Genomic DNA, 16,478 nt, shown 5'->3' on the forward strand with positions numbered 1-16,478 from the left:
CTGTCTCTCTGCCTCCCTGCTTCTCATGTAAGAAAAAAAAACCCGTAGTCACCATCTTAAGTGCAGGTTCATCCACCTGACATGGGCTCATGTGCTTGAGTGTGGGGTTGCCAGCTTGAGCATGGAATCAATCAATGACAATCAAACCCACTGTCACTGGTTTGAGTCCAAAGGCCACTGGCTTGAAGTCCAAAGTCAATGGCTTGAGCTAGGGGTCACTGGCTCAGCTGGGGCCCCCTGGTCAAGGCACATATGAGAAAGCAATCAATGAACAAGTAAAGTGCTGCAACAAGTCAATGCTTCTCATCTCTCTCACTTCCTTCCTATCTCTCTCTCTATCTCTCTCATGCACGTTAAAAAAAATTAGAAAAGTTTCTGAAGATCATTGAATATTCAGCAATAGAAGTCTTCTACAAACAATGAAATCTGCATCTGCCAAGCACATACTATTTCAAACAGCTTTCAATTTTAAAAGTAAAATTCAAAGACAACCATCTTGACTTGCTGGAAACATGAAGAAGTGTATCCTTTCTCTCCAGTTAGCTGTCTCCCACTGAGCACACTGGCAAATGTCAGCACACATTTTATGGCCTCCTTCTGGAGGCCTCTACCCATTTCAAAGGTTCAGGCTATTCTATTAAAGTAGAGAATGGGTCTTTCAGACAACAAGCCAAGATCACAATAAGGAATGTGCCTCAGATCAACATTAGTTTTATATAAAGACATATCAGCATTTCAAGAGTCAGGGAAAATGACATTTTCAAGTAGACCTCAAAATATCATCCACGCTCTTCCCATTATCTCATAAGAATGCGTCAGTTGGCCAACAGCAAAAACCACATTTCTCATATGAATATACCAACATCATTCTTGTTCTCTTTTCTTGCAAAGTATCCAACTCTTAAATAAACTGCCAAGGGGTAAAGTTCATATAAATCAGTACTGTCACTTCTGATGATCAACAGGGCATTAGGGCCAATGAGACAATCATTCCCACCACCACCACCCCTTACCCATAGGTTAAAGTCTAGAGCACTCACCCAAATAAAAAAAGCAAAATGTGCCTAAGAGATGCCAGCAGGAGAGTATTTATTAATTGTATTAAAATAAACATAAAACTACTTCCATGTATTTAAAACACAGAACATGTAGGCTATCTATTCTTAAGTTATGGGCATTTAAAAAAAAAAAAGATAGGATAAGCCAGGGCATACCTTGGAAAGCTTATGGAATTAACACAGCTGGGGTCCCCTCCCTCTGTCTCTTTCTCCCAGGCACTTTTGGAGTAGTCCTGCCCAAGCTGACTCCTCTGCATACCAACCCTGTCTACAGACCAGAAGCCATTGGTAGATAATAAAATAAATGCTTGAACTTGACTTGGTGTATTGTCAAACCACTGAATTCTTGTGTATCTTTTCCCTCACTAGGCTCTTCATCTCTATTTCTATAGCTTATTTACGCCTTACTGGGATCACAGGAAACACCTCCCACCTTTCTTCCTGTTGTTTAAGTTCCAGTGTGTCCTTTGGTGTTAAGACCTTTTTAAGCCTGACCAGACGATGGCGCAGTGGGTAGAACATCAACCCGGGACACTGAGGTCCAAGGTTCAAAACCCTGAGGTCACCGTCTTGAGCATAGGTTTAACCAGCTTCAGCACGGGCTCCCAGCCTGGTTGCTGGCTTAAGCGTAGCTATCATAGACATTATCCCATGGTCGCTGGCTTGGGCCCAACGGTCACTGGCTTGGCCTGAGTCGCCACCCCCCGCCCCGCCATCAAAGCATCTATGAGAAGCAATCAATGAACAACTAAAGTGCCGCACTATGAGCTGATGCTTCTCATCTCTCTCCCTTCCCATCTCTCTCTCACAAAAAAATAAAAATAAACAGAAAAGCCCTTACCCCTCATTAGTTATTTGGGTTAACCCCTAATAAGAAGTCATTGAACTAGCTTGCTTTTGTTCTAACACGTACATGAGATCAACTGTACTTCATTAATGGTGATTTTGATCAAAGACAAATGAAAATGAAAAGCTGTGCTATAAGGTCCAAAATAAATAAATGAATAAACTTATCATTGAAATTTTGAAATATAATAATCTTTTAGCTAGTAAAAGTTTATACCAACTTCTTAGAGTAGTAAATAATGTTAGAGCAGCCAAACAAAAGGACATTTCAAGAAATTAACCATCAAATCCACCCACAAGACAAATTTATATTCAACATTTTCCATAATCTGGCATAGTATGTTAAGAATTGCAATGAAAGACATAATTTTAATGTTCAAAACAGTCAGTAAAAAACAAGGACTCTCCAATAGCTCTTCTAGCTACTCCAAACCTCTGCTGGAGTCAAGTTGACTGAATTGATGCATTATGACAGGGGGAGTTCCACCTTCAGTATGGGGACTACATTCTAACAGACCATCAGTCCTACAGATAACTACTGCAAACTCTAGACAGAGTACAGACAAGACTAACTACAGAGGGCTTCAGAGAATGACAAAAGGCAAACAATTTGGGGAGAACTGTCAAAACTTGGAAGAAAAACTTAGCACAGTGAGTAGTTGAGCTTCTCCTCTTCTGCCATTGCCCTGAGGATGAGGGTGCGCCATTTGGTGGGAGAAGGAAAAGACACCTGCGAGCTCACTGACTTTCTAATCCAAGGAAACAAATGGAACCACAACCTCTGAGTGGGCGAGGGGGATGCTAGAGAGGCAGACTGGGAAAAAGTGAAGCCAACTTCCATGTCAACTCCATTCCAAGTCTCTTTATGACCCCAGAACTGACTGTGGACAGGTCAGCCCAGATAAAGAGGAAAGAGACGAACTTTTACTGGTGCTGCCCCCAGCTCAGGTGAGACAGTGTTTTCAGTTTAAGTCTAACCAAGTTAATTGCCTGCTAAATCCAATAAAACATTATTTTTTAGGGAGAAATAAAACTGATTCACATCATCCAGTATCATTTGAAAATCATTCACCTTAAGAAAACCAGAAAACTGTGACCCAATCCATTCTCAAAGGAGGAGACAAGTTAACGTGGAATTTTGAAAATATGAGGCAAAGAGTGTATGCAGAGCGGCTCTTATCATTAAGCTCCATGTGACAAAGGAAAATACATTCAAAATAAATTTTAAAAATAGAAAGTCTCTGCAGAGAAAGAGAGAGAGAAAAAAACAAGTGGAAATTTTAGCACTGAAAAGAGAGTATGTAAAATATGTAAATTCACTGAATGGGCTAAAGGAAGTTCTTAAGTCTGCAAAGAAATGATGCCAGAGGGAAACAAATGAAGATAATTGGAAATGGTAAACATCTGGGTAAACTTATAATTTTTTTATACACATGCCTTTCAGCCATTGAGACATCCACAATAGAGAATGTTAGAACTGGAGGGACCATTAAGATTATATATATATATATATATATATATATATATATATATATAGCAACCACGTTTTTATATAGATGAAACATCCGAGGCTCAGAAGGAGAGTGCCCTGCTCAAGGTCATAAAGCAAGTTGACGTCTCCTGTAAAGCCCGACAATCCCCCTCTGCTATTCATGCTACTTAAATCACTCAGCACCAATTCCAGCGGGGCAGCCACAACCCATCTCAGCCTTCACTTCTCTGTGCTTCAGTTTCCTAATCTGTAAAGTGGGTTTAATTATGGTACCTACCTGATAAAGCTCTCATGAGTACATACAAATGAAAATACCTAGTCATTTAAATGCTGCCTGGCTGGCCCTGGCCGGTTGGCTCAGCGGTGGAGCATCGGCCTGGCGTGCGGGGGACCCGGGTTCGATTCCCAGCCAGGGCACATAGGAGAAGTGCCCATTTGCTTCTCCACCCCCCCCTCCTTCCTCTCTGTCTCTCTCTTCCCCTCTCGCAGCCAAGGCTCCATTGGAGCAAAGATGGCCCGGGCGTTGGGGATGGCTCCTTGGCCTCTGCCCCAGGTGCTAGAGTGGCTCTGGTCGAGGCAGAGCGACGCCCCGGAGGGGCAGAGCAGCGCCCCCTGGTGGGCAGAGCGTCTCCCCCTGGTGGGCGTGCGGGGGGGGGGGGGGGGGGGGGGTCCCGATCAGGCGCATGCGGGAGTCTGTATGACTGTCTCTCCCCGTTTCCAGCTTCAGAAATAAAAGAAAAAGAAAAAAAAAACAAAAAATAAAAATAAAATAAAATAAATGCTGCCTGGCTTATCATAGATGCAACATATCACGCCAACTATGCCACGGCTGCTGCCTGTGTTCTCTAAGGCCTGCTACATCTCCCTGCTGACATATTCCAGGAGGAAAACCAGAGGTTCAAAATGAAACAGTATGGGAAAGAAAAGAAGAAGTTGACAAAATATCATTTATTCATGCCTCGTGACTACTGTCCCACTGTAGCGTGAGCCTCCGGGTGAACCCAGGGATGGAGAGGACAGCAGTCACAGGCTTCACCTGGGGACTCGTGGCCTAAGGCAGGGGTCTCAAACTCGCGGCCCGCCCACCAATTTTGTGTGGCCCGCAGACTAATCAAACTTCGTGGATTAGTCTGCGGGCCAGTCTGTGGGCCGCACAAAATTGGTGGGCGGGCCGCATGCGGCCGCGGGCCCAAGTTTGAGACCCCTGGCCTAAGGTAACAGCCACTAGCAGTACAAATAAAGCAGGTGCCTGTGAAGGCTTAAGGTAAATACTGAAATAAGAAAGTCTGTTTTTGGTAAAGAAAATGAAATTTAGATTATACCATATTTCAGGAGTCAATCACTGATCACATTGAAAAATATATATACATGGCCTCAGGAAAAGCTGTCCCTTAACTTAGTGACCAAAACCTAATACAATTGCCTGTATTTCTGATTTTTCAAACTCTGTTAATCACGGCACACTAAGAATACCCCAATATAAGTTGACCTAGAAAGCAGGAAGAATCGAAAATAAAGCAAACTTTATCTTCCATGTCATGAACATTCTTACTATTGAATAAAATACGCATAATGAGAGACAAATGCAAATTGTATTTAAGCCTGAAGACAGTGATACAACCATGGTCCTCAGGAGACGAGGAAGCAGAAAATGCAAACTGAGTGTCAGAAAGTGCATCCGGAAAGGGCTGGCATTTCATTTTACAACAGATTTCTTAATCCCAAAGACCAGAACGCTGGTGAGACCCCGCTGCAGTTCTCTTTAAAGCCATGAAGTCCTCGTGAGGCTCCAGTTTGCTTACCATCTCTTCAACATATGGATAAAGCATGTCGCCAAAGTATTCTGTCGCTTCAATTGGAAGCTGCGCCGGCAAATTGTCAATGGAACACATCAGAATCCCAGAGCCTTCAACACTAGGAGAGGCAATATGCTTTATTTGGATGTACAAATGTTCTTCTAAGCTCTAACTTTTCCATATGTCTACTCCATTATGTCTGCTTTGTATCATTTGTAATATTGTACCAAAGTATGGCCCTGGCCAGTTGGCTCAGTGATAGAGTGTCGGCCCAGAGTTTAGATGAACTGGCTTCAATTCCTGGTCAGAGCATACAGGAGAAGTGCCCATCTGCTTCTCCTTTCCACCCTCTCTCCTTCTCTCTTTCTCTCTCTCTTCTCCTCCCACAGCCATGGCTTGATTGATTCAAGTGCATCAGCCCTGGGAGCTAAAGATGGCTCTGTGGATCATCCACCTCAGGTGCTAAAAATAGCTCAGTTGCAATCATGGCCCCAGATGGGGGTTGCTGGGTGGATCTCGGTCGGGGCTCAAGTGTGAGTCTGTCTCTCTATCTCCCCTCTTCTCACAGTGTATAACAAAATAAAACAAGAATTTTCAAACAGAACTTCTTTCTTCACCAACCCATCTCCCATTTAATTATGGCATATATGGATTTTACATGTTCAAATTTGCATGTGGGTTTTCTACCAAATTTCTAAGTATGTTTTAGCATGTCTCTGAAAATTGTCATAGTCTTTATAAAAACGTAAAATATTGAGTATTTTAAGATGAGTATATAAAGTTAAGTAAATGATGTATTTTTCTGGGCTATCACCATCAAACAGTGTCAACAAACTCACCTGTCATGAATAATATGCTGGTCTGCATCATACATGCAGAAAGGGTGCTCTATTGTCGTGCATTCGGTCATGAACTCTATAGATCCTCCGGTGTCTGCTGAAATGTCACAGATTGCTACAAGTCTGAAAATGACATCAACACTTAGATCAGAGCATGGAACTCAGAAGTCCCCATCCAGATTAAAAATGAATAAACATGAAAGGTGCTGGGAACATTTTCAAAGTGGCTGACAAGCTCTTAACTTTTTTCCTTACAGCTCCTGGTGTCCTCTTGGGATACACAGCATCTTCCCACCGTGAGTTTCAGGCTTCACAAGGAAGAAAATGGAGGAGGAGGAGGAAGACGAGGAGGGAGGGAAAGCAAGGAAGAGTAAAGAAATAAAAGTGGAAAATCCCTCCCCTAGATCCATCATTGACAACAGCCTAAACTTAACCTACTTAGCCAACTCCCTCCACCCTGCTTAGCACTACATAATTTTACATGTTATTGCATGGACATGTCTAGAATTATGAACAAAAATCTCAGCCCACCATTTAAAATTCATTAGAGGTTGACCCCAATTTTTCTGCCCACTCCTCAGTTACCACTTGCCTATATAAATCCTATCCTAGAATTAGATTGTCCCAAACACTGGGTTGAAACTGTGTTGGTGACTCTGTATTTACCAAACAGTAATCCTATCACTTGCAATTCTCATTCTCCTTGCTGCTCCCTCTTAAAGCTTTGCTGAGCCCAGGATCCCACTTTCATTAAACTCTGGTGATGCTGACTGCTCCTCACCTTCCCTTGGCACTGACTTGCTGCCAGCCATGTGCCCAGGGCAGCAGCCATACTTCAACTCTCCTCTATCTGTTAGCCTAGCACAGTGTCAGACAGATCAAGCATCTCAGACATACTAATTAATAAATTAATTAATTGGATATTTAATATTTATTTGCATATATATTATTTGTCGGGCAATGTCCTGGGTACTTGTGGACAAGAGAAATAGGGTCCCTTTCTGTAAGATTAAATTCAAGTAGGAGCAGGAATCATAAACACTAGAAAATAAATGATAATGAGTTTCTGAAAAAGAAAGAGAGGAACAGACTACAGAGAGATGGAAATGGGAAGGCAGGAAAGGACCTTTCTGTGGTTATTTCTGAGCTATATATGGGGCTGCAGAAATTAAGAGTTTTAGCCTGACCACTGGTGGTGTAGTAGATAGAGCATCAACCTAAGATGCCGACATCCCAGGTTCAAAACCCTGAGGTCACCAACTTGAGCCTGGGCTGACAAGCTTGAGCTCAGGTTCACCAGCTTGAGCACGAAGTCGCTGGTCTGAGCATGAGATCATCAACATGATCCCAAGGTCACTGGCTAGAGCCAAATTTGCTGGCTTGAGCCCAAAGTTGCTTGCTTAAGCAAAGGGTCATTGGCTCAGCTTGAGCCCCCTGGTCAAGGCACGTATGAGAAGCAATCAATGAACAACTAAAGCAATACAACTATGAGTTGATGCTTCTCATCTCTCTCCCTTCCTGTCTGTCTGTCTCTCCCTCCCTCTCTCTCTCTAAAAAAAGAAATAAGAAAGAAAAAGAAAGGAAGAAAGAAAGAAAGAAAGAAAGAAAGAAAGAAAGAAAGAAAGAAAGAGAGAGAGAGAGAGAGAGACGAATGGGATGGGGAGGGAGGGAGGAAGGGAGGGAGGAAGGGAGGGAGGGAGGGAAGAAAGAAAGAATTTGAAGAAAAAGGGAAATTTAAGTGTCAAATGTTCCCAAGAGGTCATATAAGGTAGACAACTAGCCTATAATAGTCGAGTCCTGTGATACGTGGATCCCCTATCTGTGATATCCTAATAGTGGGCCCTGCTGCTAAAAACTGCCACCATTACTAAAGTAAAGTCCTTACTTGTGTGGCAATGCAGGGCAGCCTTCCACACCAACAACTGAGGACTTGCCTGGAGCCAGGAGACTCTGAACATCTTGGCGGGTGAGTAGACGAGGGGTGTTTTGTTCCCAGTAGATTCCATTAACAAGACAACTGGTATAGGGCGCAATCTGTAAAGTTAAGTCCCAAGTTCAACAAACTAGGAAACAGTGTGTTTCAATACAATCTGCTAAAAAAAAAAAGCTATCAGTAAATCCCATGAGAAGTAATTTAATGTTATTTCAAGCTGATTCTTTTTTTTTATTTGTCTGGTCAGTGACCATCTTTTGTGTCAAAGACAATACTCGCCACCCAGATTGAGTGTGGAATTCCCCATGATAGAGAAACATAGGAACAGAAACATATTAATGCATTTGCCCTATAATGTATTACATAGTCAAGAAAGATGAAGGTAACTAGATCACTATCAGTTTTAGGATGCAGCCAATCACTAATATTTCTGTGATTGAGGATAAGACAAGGAATAGAAAAATTAGTCAAAATTTTTCACTTTGAGACTAGTTTTGCCATTTTTGCTTCTCAATATCTCAAGAATAAGCAAGTGATAAGAATTCTTTTCAGTAACGTGCCTTATATGCTACACACTAAATTTTATGCCAGAATCTAAATATGCTATGTTGTTCAAACATATTCAAAATTATTTAAAATATCCTCACCATATATTCATGCATTTTTTTTGTTTTGTTTATTTTTGTTAGTTTCTTTTTTGGAGGACTTTTGCATGACCAATGGCTACAGAACAGACAAACATATTGCTCTTTTTTATTTTTTTAAGTGAGAGGAAGGGAGATAGAGAAACAGATTCCTGCATGCACCCAACTGGGATCCACCCAGCAGCCCCCACCTGGGGCTGATGCTCGAATCAACTGAGCCATCCTCAGCACCCGGAGTTGACACTTGATGAGCCACTGGTTGTGAGAGGGGAAGAGAGAGAGAAGGCAGAGAGGATGAGGAAGAGAAGCAGATGGGTGCTTCTCCTGTGTGCCCTGAATCAAACCTGGGACGTCGGCACTCTAGGCCCATGCTCTATCCACTGTCCAGGGCCAACCGGCCATGGCCACATACTGTTCTTAATATAAGATGAAGCCAGTGTGCCCCCATCAGAGGAATTTTAATTGTAAGCAACTTTTTTTGTACACCAGGGATAGGTCTGTGCTTACACAGCTTGGTCCCCTGTGATGACTACAATTCATGGCCATAGAAGGAACAAACCTAGGTTGAGATCGAACCTCACAGACACTGTGCTTTGCTGACAGTACAAACTAGTCCAGGAGAAATACAGAAAACACTAAGCCACAGGAAATGTTTTAGAGCTACTTCTGGGCACATGCAGATCTGAAGTAAAAAGAGAGTCAGTGAAACCACCAAAACCACTTAGCAGAGGCCACTCTATACATCAGTAAAAGTCACCAGTCCTTAGGCTGACTCCTCTTACCCCAGGGATTCCCTGCAAGTCAACCTGAGGAGCTGATCGTCGATGTACACACTGATGATTTCTCTTCTGATAGCAGCCTGTCTAGAGTGCATCATGAGCAACCAGCTCAAAAGCCGAGCATGATACTCACATCCATAGTAAAACGGCTTACGTAGTGCTCAGGATATTTGTCATAATCCACAGGATCATACACACCATCTGTCTTCCTGACAAGGTGATGATGGCGACTTAACACCGTTGCGTACACTTTCCTCAGGTCTTGCAGAGAAAGGAATTAGCAAAGTGGGTGACAAACAATAAAGATTTATAGTGATAAAATATTATAACACAGAAACTGTTATCACTGAAAAAAAAAACAGTAAAAAATACATGCAGTCACCCTCCCACTCTCACCTCCAGTTTGGGAAACTTCCTTTAATTCATGTGGCTCCACATATTCACAGGGTAATTCATTGAAGATTTCTTGGGCTCCCTGCAAATAACACGAGTCAAAATCTAAAATTCAACAGGGAAAGAGCCAACACGACTTCCTGCAAGGATTCTAGTTTATTTCCCCAGAATTACACAGCCCCACCTGCCCTGTGCAGCCAGACTGGGAGTGTAGAGAGTCTGGCTCACGGCCTGCGGTCTGAATGCCATGCACTGGAAGGGGCTTTCATTTTTTTACTGAAGTCATTCAGTATAGAGACAAAAGTAGTTAGAAATGAGAGCACAATAAAACACTTCTACTGCCTGACCTGTGGTGGCGCAGTGGATAAAGCGTTGACCTGGAATGCTGAGGACGCCAGTTTGAAACCTGGTCAAGGCACATATGGGAGTTAATGCTTCCTGTTCCTCCCCCCTTCTTTCTCTCTCTACTCTCTCTAAAATGAATAAATAAAATCTTTAAAAAAAAAACACTTCTATTTATTTTTTTTCCACTGCAGAAATCATTTCAAGTGGAAAAACTATATTTCCTCCCAAAATACGAGGTGCCTTATCTCACAACATAATACAAACACACTGAAGTCCTCTTTGTAAACTATTTTCATTGAAGAAAGATTTATTTTACAATTATAAGTTTCTTTGGGATGGAGGGTCATAAATGAATTCGCAAAACCACCCCAGAGGGAAAAAGTATTCATTCCAATCCTGAATTAAGCTTCCTAATATCTAATATTGGCAAAACTCTAAGTCATCATTAAAAATTTACATCCTGGAGTAACTTCCAAACTTTCAGACTTCTCTGTGATGGTAGAAAAACAGATCACCCTAAGAACAGAGCTTTATACCACTAACAGTGAGTTCTCTCAAAAAAAAAAAAAAAAAAGGAATATTCAAAACTTCACACAGCTTGGAATCAACTTAAAGCAAAGAACATACATTTGGACCATGATTGTTCTTTAGTATGGGAAAGGTGCATAGGTAAGAAAGTACCCAAAATAGATGCCCATTTGTAGAAAGCAGCGTTCTGAAATGCCCACAAAATGCCCATATCTTTTGGGTTAGTTTCAGTTTCAGGCTGCTTTACAGAAACAAGACAGGTGGAATTACCTTAGATACATTACCAGTCCCTGTGAACACAAATGTTAAGGGCCCTATTGACTTGGGCATCAAACCCAGAGATATTTCATAGCCAGCATCGCGGACAGCTTGCACAGCCTGACTGCTGTTCCTATAGTTATGAGCCATGCCAATGTGCTGAAAGCAAGCACACAGTTCAAGTTAGTCTACTACTTAAGAACAGACAGTGTTCTATTCTTAAAGTGTCATATGTCTTTAAAAAAATAAAATAAACAACTCACCATGAAAGGTGTGTGATGTCCCAAAGCAAGGAGCCTTAAACCCATTCCATGTAAAATGTTGATCATCCCTATTGCAGAATCAGACCAACAGAAAGACATTAGTTGGAAGGAATTGAAGCTGTTCCCTCTGCCCATTCCCCAACCTGCTCAGGGTCTTGAGGAAGCAAGACCACAGCATCTCAGATTTGGATTGGGACCCAGCTGTCATCTTATCCAACCCCTTAGCTTTCTGACATCAAAAGCACTAAGCAAGCTTCCTCCTCACCCATCCTATCCACTTTCAGTCCTGATAAAATGGAGTGAGTGTCCCTCTTCTTCTCTAAGGGTGAGCTCTCTCCATCATTGCTCCAGATCCCATCCTTTCCTGCTTCTCTAAGAAAGTTAATCTTGCATTATTCTTTTCACCATCACTCTCTATTGGTTTATTCATAGCAACATTAAACACTCTTCCATTCCTCCTATACAAAAACAAACAAACCAACCAAAAAATGAAGTCACCATTGAGCCCATGACCTTCAGCAATTTTAGTGACCTAAACAGCTAAACGTAGTGGACACTTTTCAGATCGTGACTAACTTGTCAGAGGAATTTAGCAATGTCGAGCCCCTCTGTGTTGGAGGACTCTTCCCTCGGCATCCCTGATTTGAAACTTTTCATCCTGCATTTCTGTAGGTGCCTCTTCCCATGCCAACTCTTTTCATATTCATTCTACTGCCCTTTTCTTGTATATTCACCAACTTCCTGATTCTGTACCAAGCCCTATTGTCTTCAGCATCTGCATTTTTTCCCTTTCCCAAACCTCATTCAGTCTTAACCTTCAAGTACTCTCTGCATATGGATGACCCCAAATCTGTATGTCTAACACAGATATTTTATTTCAATACTTAACCTTCCACCTCATGGATTTCTCAGTTAGGATGTCTTGCAAATAGCAAAAACTCCAGCACACCTACCTGCCACACCGGCCCACTGTCCGAATGCCACCACCCGAACTCCTCTGTGATCCACCATTTTCTCATAATCAATAAGTCTGATTTCCTGAAAAAAGAATAAAGAATTTCGCAATCAGACCCATCAAGCTCAATTTCAATAAGTTCATAGATGAGGTGGTCAGTACTCTACACGTCTTCCTCTTATAAACTATATCTAAGTTAGCATCAGATGTACCCTGAAATATTTAGAAAAGCAAGGTCACAAGCCAATTATAAGGTAGTAATTAGAAGAGGAAGGATGGTCCTAGCAGGCTCCTAAATAACCCTTGATGGTCAAACAAATAATAAAGGCATCTATAAATGTAGCTCCAGCCACATTTATCCTCACATCTTGCTTCTGGTCTTGAAGAAAACAAGTCCCTCCTGAGACAGAGCCCTGTGAGCTAGATCCCAGCTTTTTCCATGTCCTCTAAGGCCATTCCCCTTGGGCTTTCTCTCTTTCCTGCATTATTCCTCTGGGCACTGCTCCTTCCCCTCGGCCATTCCAGTGACACTCACCCAGGTCATTTCTGCCTTAAAAATAGTAACATCACTCCCCCTCAAGTCCATACACACAAATCACTCATTCTCTCTCTCTTTCCCTCTCTCTCCATCCCTTCACAAGTAAGCTTCATTTGCAAAATAGCACAGTCTGCCTGCTTTTCACCCCCTCGCCTTCACTAAAACCTCAGTCTTCCTCCTATCTTATTAATTCGTGGTTAAAATTATTGACATGTTGTGATTATGGAATGCTTGAAACAGTCATTTTGTTGCCTCAAAGATCATATGACTTACTGTGTGCATGTATTTAAGAATGTTTAATACTCATCCAAATCCGAGTAACTGGTTACAAACTGCTGCCCAAAAGCAGCCCTGCTGGGTCTGTTTTTATTAATTTTCTTGTCATGACCAAAGTTTCATATAGCAAAAAAAAAGTTTCTAAAGTACTTTTTAAGAACTTTATCCGCTTAAGGTAAAACATTCTTCTTATAATATTACTTTCATTAATTACGTTTTAAATTTCTTCTTCAGAAATACTGCAAATGAACTATACCCCAGGTCTAGCATACTTTAAATTCATAGGAGTGTACATATACCTCTATAAAATACTTTCAGTGCCTCTACTCTTTGTGACCTCTTGTGCCCTCTACCTGTTCTCAGACTCTGGTCTAGTTTCTGATGCTCTATGGTCCTTACCCCAGGACGCAGACCTTGGACTTCTTCTTCCACACTCACTCCCTACATATATCCACTCTCACGACTTTAGATACCATCTAGTGTCTGATGATCACAAAATGTACATCAGAAGGAGCTGCCCTCCTGAGTTACAAACTCACATCCAGCGGCCCACAGAGTATCTCCTCTTAATTAATGGAAAATAAAACTTGACAGGCCCTCAACTCAACTCTTGATCCCCCTTCCAAGCCTGCTTCTCCTATGGGGGCATCATCTCAACCTATGGCAACTCTTTTAGCTTGCTCAGGCCAAACTCTTGGAATCATCTCTATCTCCTCTCTCTTCTTATACTCCACATTCATTTCATCAGTGAGCCCTGTAGGATCAGACCTTGAAAATACATCCAACACTTGTTCATATCACCAGCTCCACCTCCCCCATGCAAGCCATCATCGTTTGCAGCCTAGCATCTAGACTTACATCCAGACTTACAATATTCTTACCAGCTTTGTGCTTCTCCCTCACCTCCCCCTTCCACACAGCTGGCAGAACAAGCATTTTAGAGCGTGATTTACTTTCTCTCCACTCACAAGACCCGCAGGCCTTTGCATTACTATGGTCTCTGCTGGGAAGACTTACCAGATGGATAAGGCTTGATCCTTTATCTCCTTCAAATTTTTCTCAGTGACAACTTCACACTGAGGTCCTCCCTGATCATCTTGTTTAAACCAGCATTGTCACCTCCCCCAAGGCCCAACACTCCTTTCCTCCTTCTGCGTCCTATTGATCTCCGTTACGCATACCACCAAGTGACATATGAGAATGATTTTATTATTTATTTATTTATTTATTTATCATCTATCTCCTCGCACTAGACTGTCAGTGCTGAAAGGGATATCTTATTGTCATTGCAGTGAACAGTGTCAGACACATTGTAGACACTCTGCAAATATTTGTTGAACAGAAACTCTATATCTTAAATAGCTGATAGTTTTTCCAACAGTATTTATATCTCATAAAGTGGTGTTTTTCTCCTTATAATGTTAATGAAAGTAAAAACAGCCTCCACTCCATTTGGTACCACAGAGCCGTGCACCGGCAGTTAAGTCACCTCACCTCTCAGGGCTCTACCTGAAAAGTTAAGGTGGTGGATTATATGATCCCAGAGCATCCTTTCAGCTCAAAAATTCTACTGGCTGATATCTGACCGATTGGCCTCATGAACTGGTAAACCTCTGGGGGTAGGGGGGCACTTCTATCCTTCTTTCCATTTTTTTAATACAAAATGAATAAAATGCATTTAGTTACTCTTCTGATAAACTCCAGACTCGTGCAGCAGAGGGACCTTAATGAGCTGCAGAATTATCAAGCACTAACTCATAGGTCAACTTCCCTATTAAGGTAAATAACATGACATATTTCCTAGATGCTGAAACAAAACTAAAGCTCCAATGACCATTATGAGTAAGAATATATTATACTTCTATTATGTTAACATTTATGAGTGTTAGTCACCAATTACCTGTTTTAGAATCTCGTCCAATAAGCCCATATTAGCCTCCTGAGCCTTTATTGTGTGGGAGAAAAATGCATAAGTCTTCTTGGGCATTAATTTGTCCTCTGGGGGTCTTTTAACTCCCAAAATCAGACAAGCTTCAGAAATATCCTCCTGAAGAATGCCTCCAGCTTTGACATATTCCTGGGAACATAATTTTGGTTAAAAGTTATTCTTCTGATTCAAGAGGCTTTGAAAGAATATACACAAATATGGAGGCAAGAAAGTAAAGATGTTTAGGGCATAATAGGTAAATCAATTTGGGAAAGTAGAACTGAATGTTATCACGGTGAATATGTGCTTTATTGCATAAAAAAATTAAAAATAATCATCAGCATCATTTATTAATAAATTACTAGGTGCTTTGCTAAGCTCTTTATATGAATTATCTTATTTAATTCTCATAAAAATCCCCAGAGGTAGGTACTCTTATTATCCCTATTTTATTAATGGGAAACCTGGAGCTTACACATTTAACTGAGATCACATAGCTAGTGATCTGGAGGCAATAATCATTTCAGATCTGTAAATATAGGGGTAGCATGATCCAAGCAGAATTAAAAGAGCATCCCCTGGGCCTGACCTGTAGTGGCGCAGTGGATAAAGCATCGACCTGGAAGTGCTGAGGTCTCCGGTTCGAAACCCTGGGCTTGCCTGGTCAAGGCACATATGGGAGTTGATGCTTCCAGCTCCTCCCCCCTTCTCTCTCTCTGTCTCTCCTCTCTCTCTCTCTCTCTCTCTCTCTCTCTCTCAAACTCTCTCTGTCTCTCCCTCTCCTCTCTAAAATGAATAAATAAAAAATTTTTAAAAAAAAGAAAAGAAAAAAAAAAGAGCATCCCCTGGCTAGGTGTCTCAGTTGGTTGTAGCATCGTTCCAATATAACAAGGTTGGAGATTTGATCCCGGTCAGGGCACATACAGTAATTAAGCATGAACGCATAAGTAAGTGGAACAACAAACCAATGTTTCTCTTTCTCTCTCCATACCTCTCTCTCCCTTTAAAAAAATCAACAAGTTAAAAGAAAAAGAATTAAAAGAACTCTAAAGGTGACAATTGAATAAAATGAAGATAAATCCTATTAGGAATCTACTTTAAAAGAAAGTAAAATTGGTTAGAAGGAATAATACAGGAATGAACATATGGTTTATACTTAGTTTCTTTGGAAACAGTCTGTTTGCCTACTTATAGTATGGGCTGGTTAAATAAATCACGACAAACCATGAAGTAATTACAATGTAGTAATTCTCACCATTAAATAGAATGAAACAGATCTCTGTGCACTGACCTGGAGTGATTTCCAGGATATGCTGATGACTAAATAAAGCAAGGTGCAAAGAGTACATAAAGTATACAATCTTCTGTATAAGACTGAAGTGGAAAGAACATGCATACAAACATGCACAGGCACATTATTTTTGCAAAAGAAAACACAGGAATGGTAGGTTGGAAACTAATGAAACTAGTAGCTTCTGGGGGCTATGGGTGGGAACGGGAGGTAGGAAGATTAAGATGACAGCAAGACTTCTTTGCATTACAACTTATTTACAAGTTTTAATTTTTTTAAACTCATAAATGTTTAAGTTACTTGAAAAATGAAATTCA

At 41.3% G+C, this 16,478-nt stretch overlaps 1 protein-coding gene across 1 annotated transcript in view; it reads right to left on the bottom strand.

The window, feature by feature from the left end:
- AASS (aminoadipate-semialdehyde synthase) overlaps window positions 1–16,478 on the bottom strand; it is a 62,527-nt gene that overhangs the window by 24,639 nt on the left and 21,410 nt on the right. Inside the window, exons 3-11 of the mRNA XM_066362566.1 lie at window positions 14,844–15,020; window positions 12,128–12,212; window positions 11,175–11,242; window positions 10,924–11,070; window positions 9,784–9,862; window positions 9,521–9,648; window positions 7,917–8,065; window positions 6,032–6,154; window positions 5,199–5,310 (exon numbers count right to left, since the gene is read on the bottom strand). Coding sequence (XP_066218663.1) covers window positions 5,199–5,310; window positions 6,032–6,154; window positions 7,917–8,065; window positions 9,521–9,648; window positions 9,784–9,862; window positions 10,924–11,070; window positions 11,175–11,242; window positions 12,128–12,212; window positions 14,844–15,020 — 1,068 coding nt within the window. The remainder of the gene's footprint in view (window positions 1–5,198; window positions 5,311–6,031; window positions 6,155–7,916; window positions 8,066–9,520; window positions 9,649–9,783; window positions 9,863–10,923; window positions 11,071–11,174; window positions 11,243–12,127; window positions 12,213–14,843; window positions 15,021–16,478) is intronic.

This window comes from Saccopteryx leptura, chromosome 2 (genome assembly GCF_036850995.1).
Source record: "Saccopteryx leptura isolate mSacLep1 chromosome 2, mSacLep1_pri_phased_curated, whole genome shotgun sequence".
Lineage (NCBI taxonomy): Eukaryota > Metazoa > Chordata > Mammalia > Chiroptera > Emballonuridae > Saccopteryx > Saccopteryx leptura.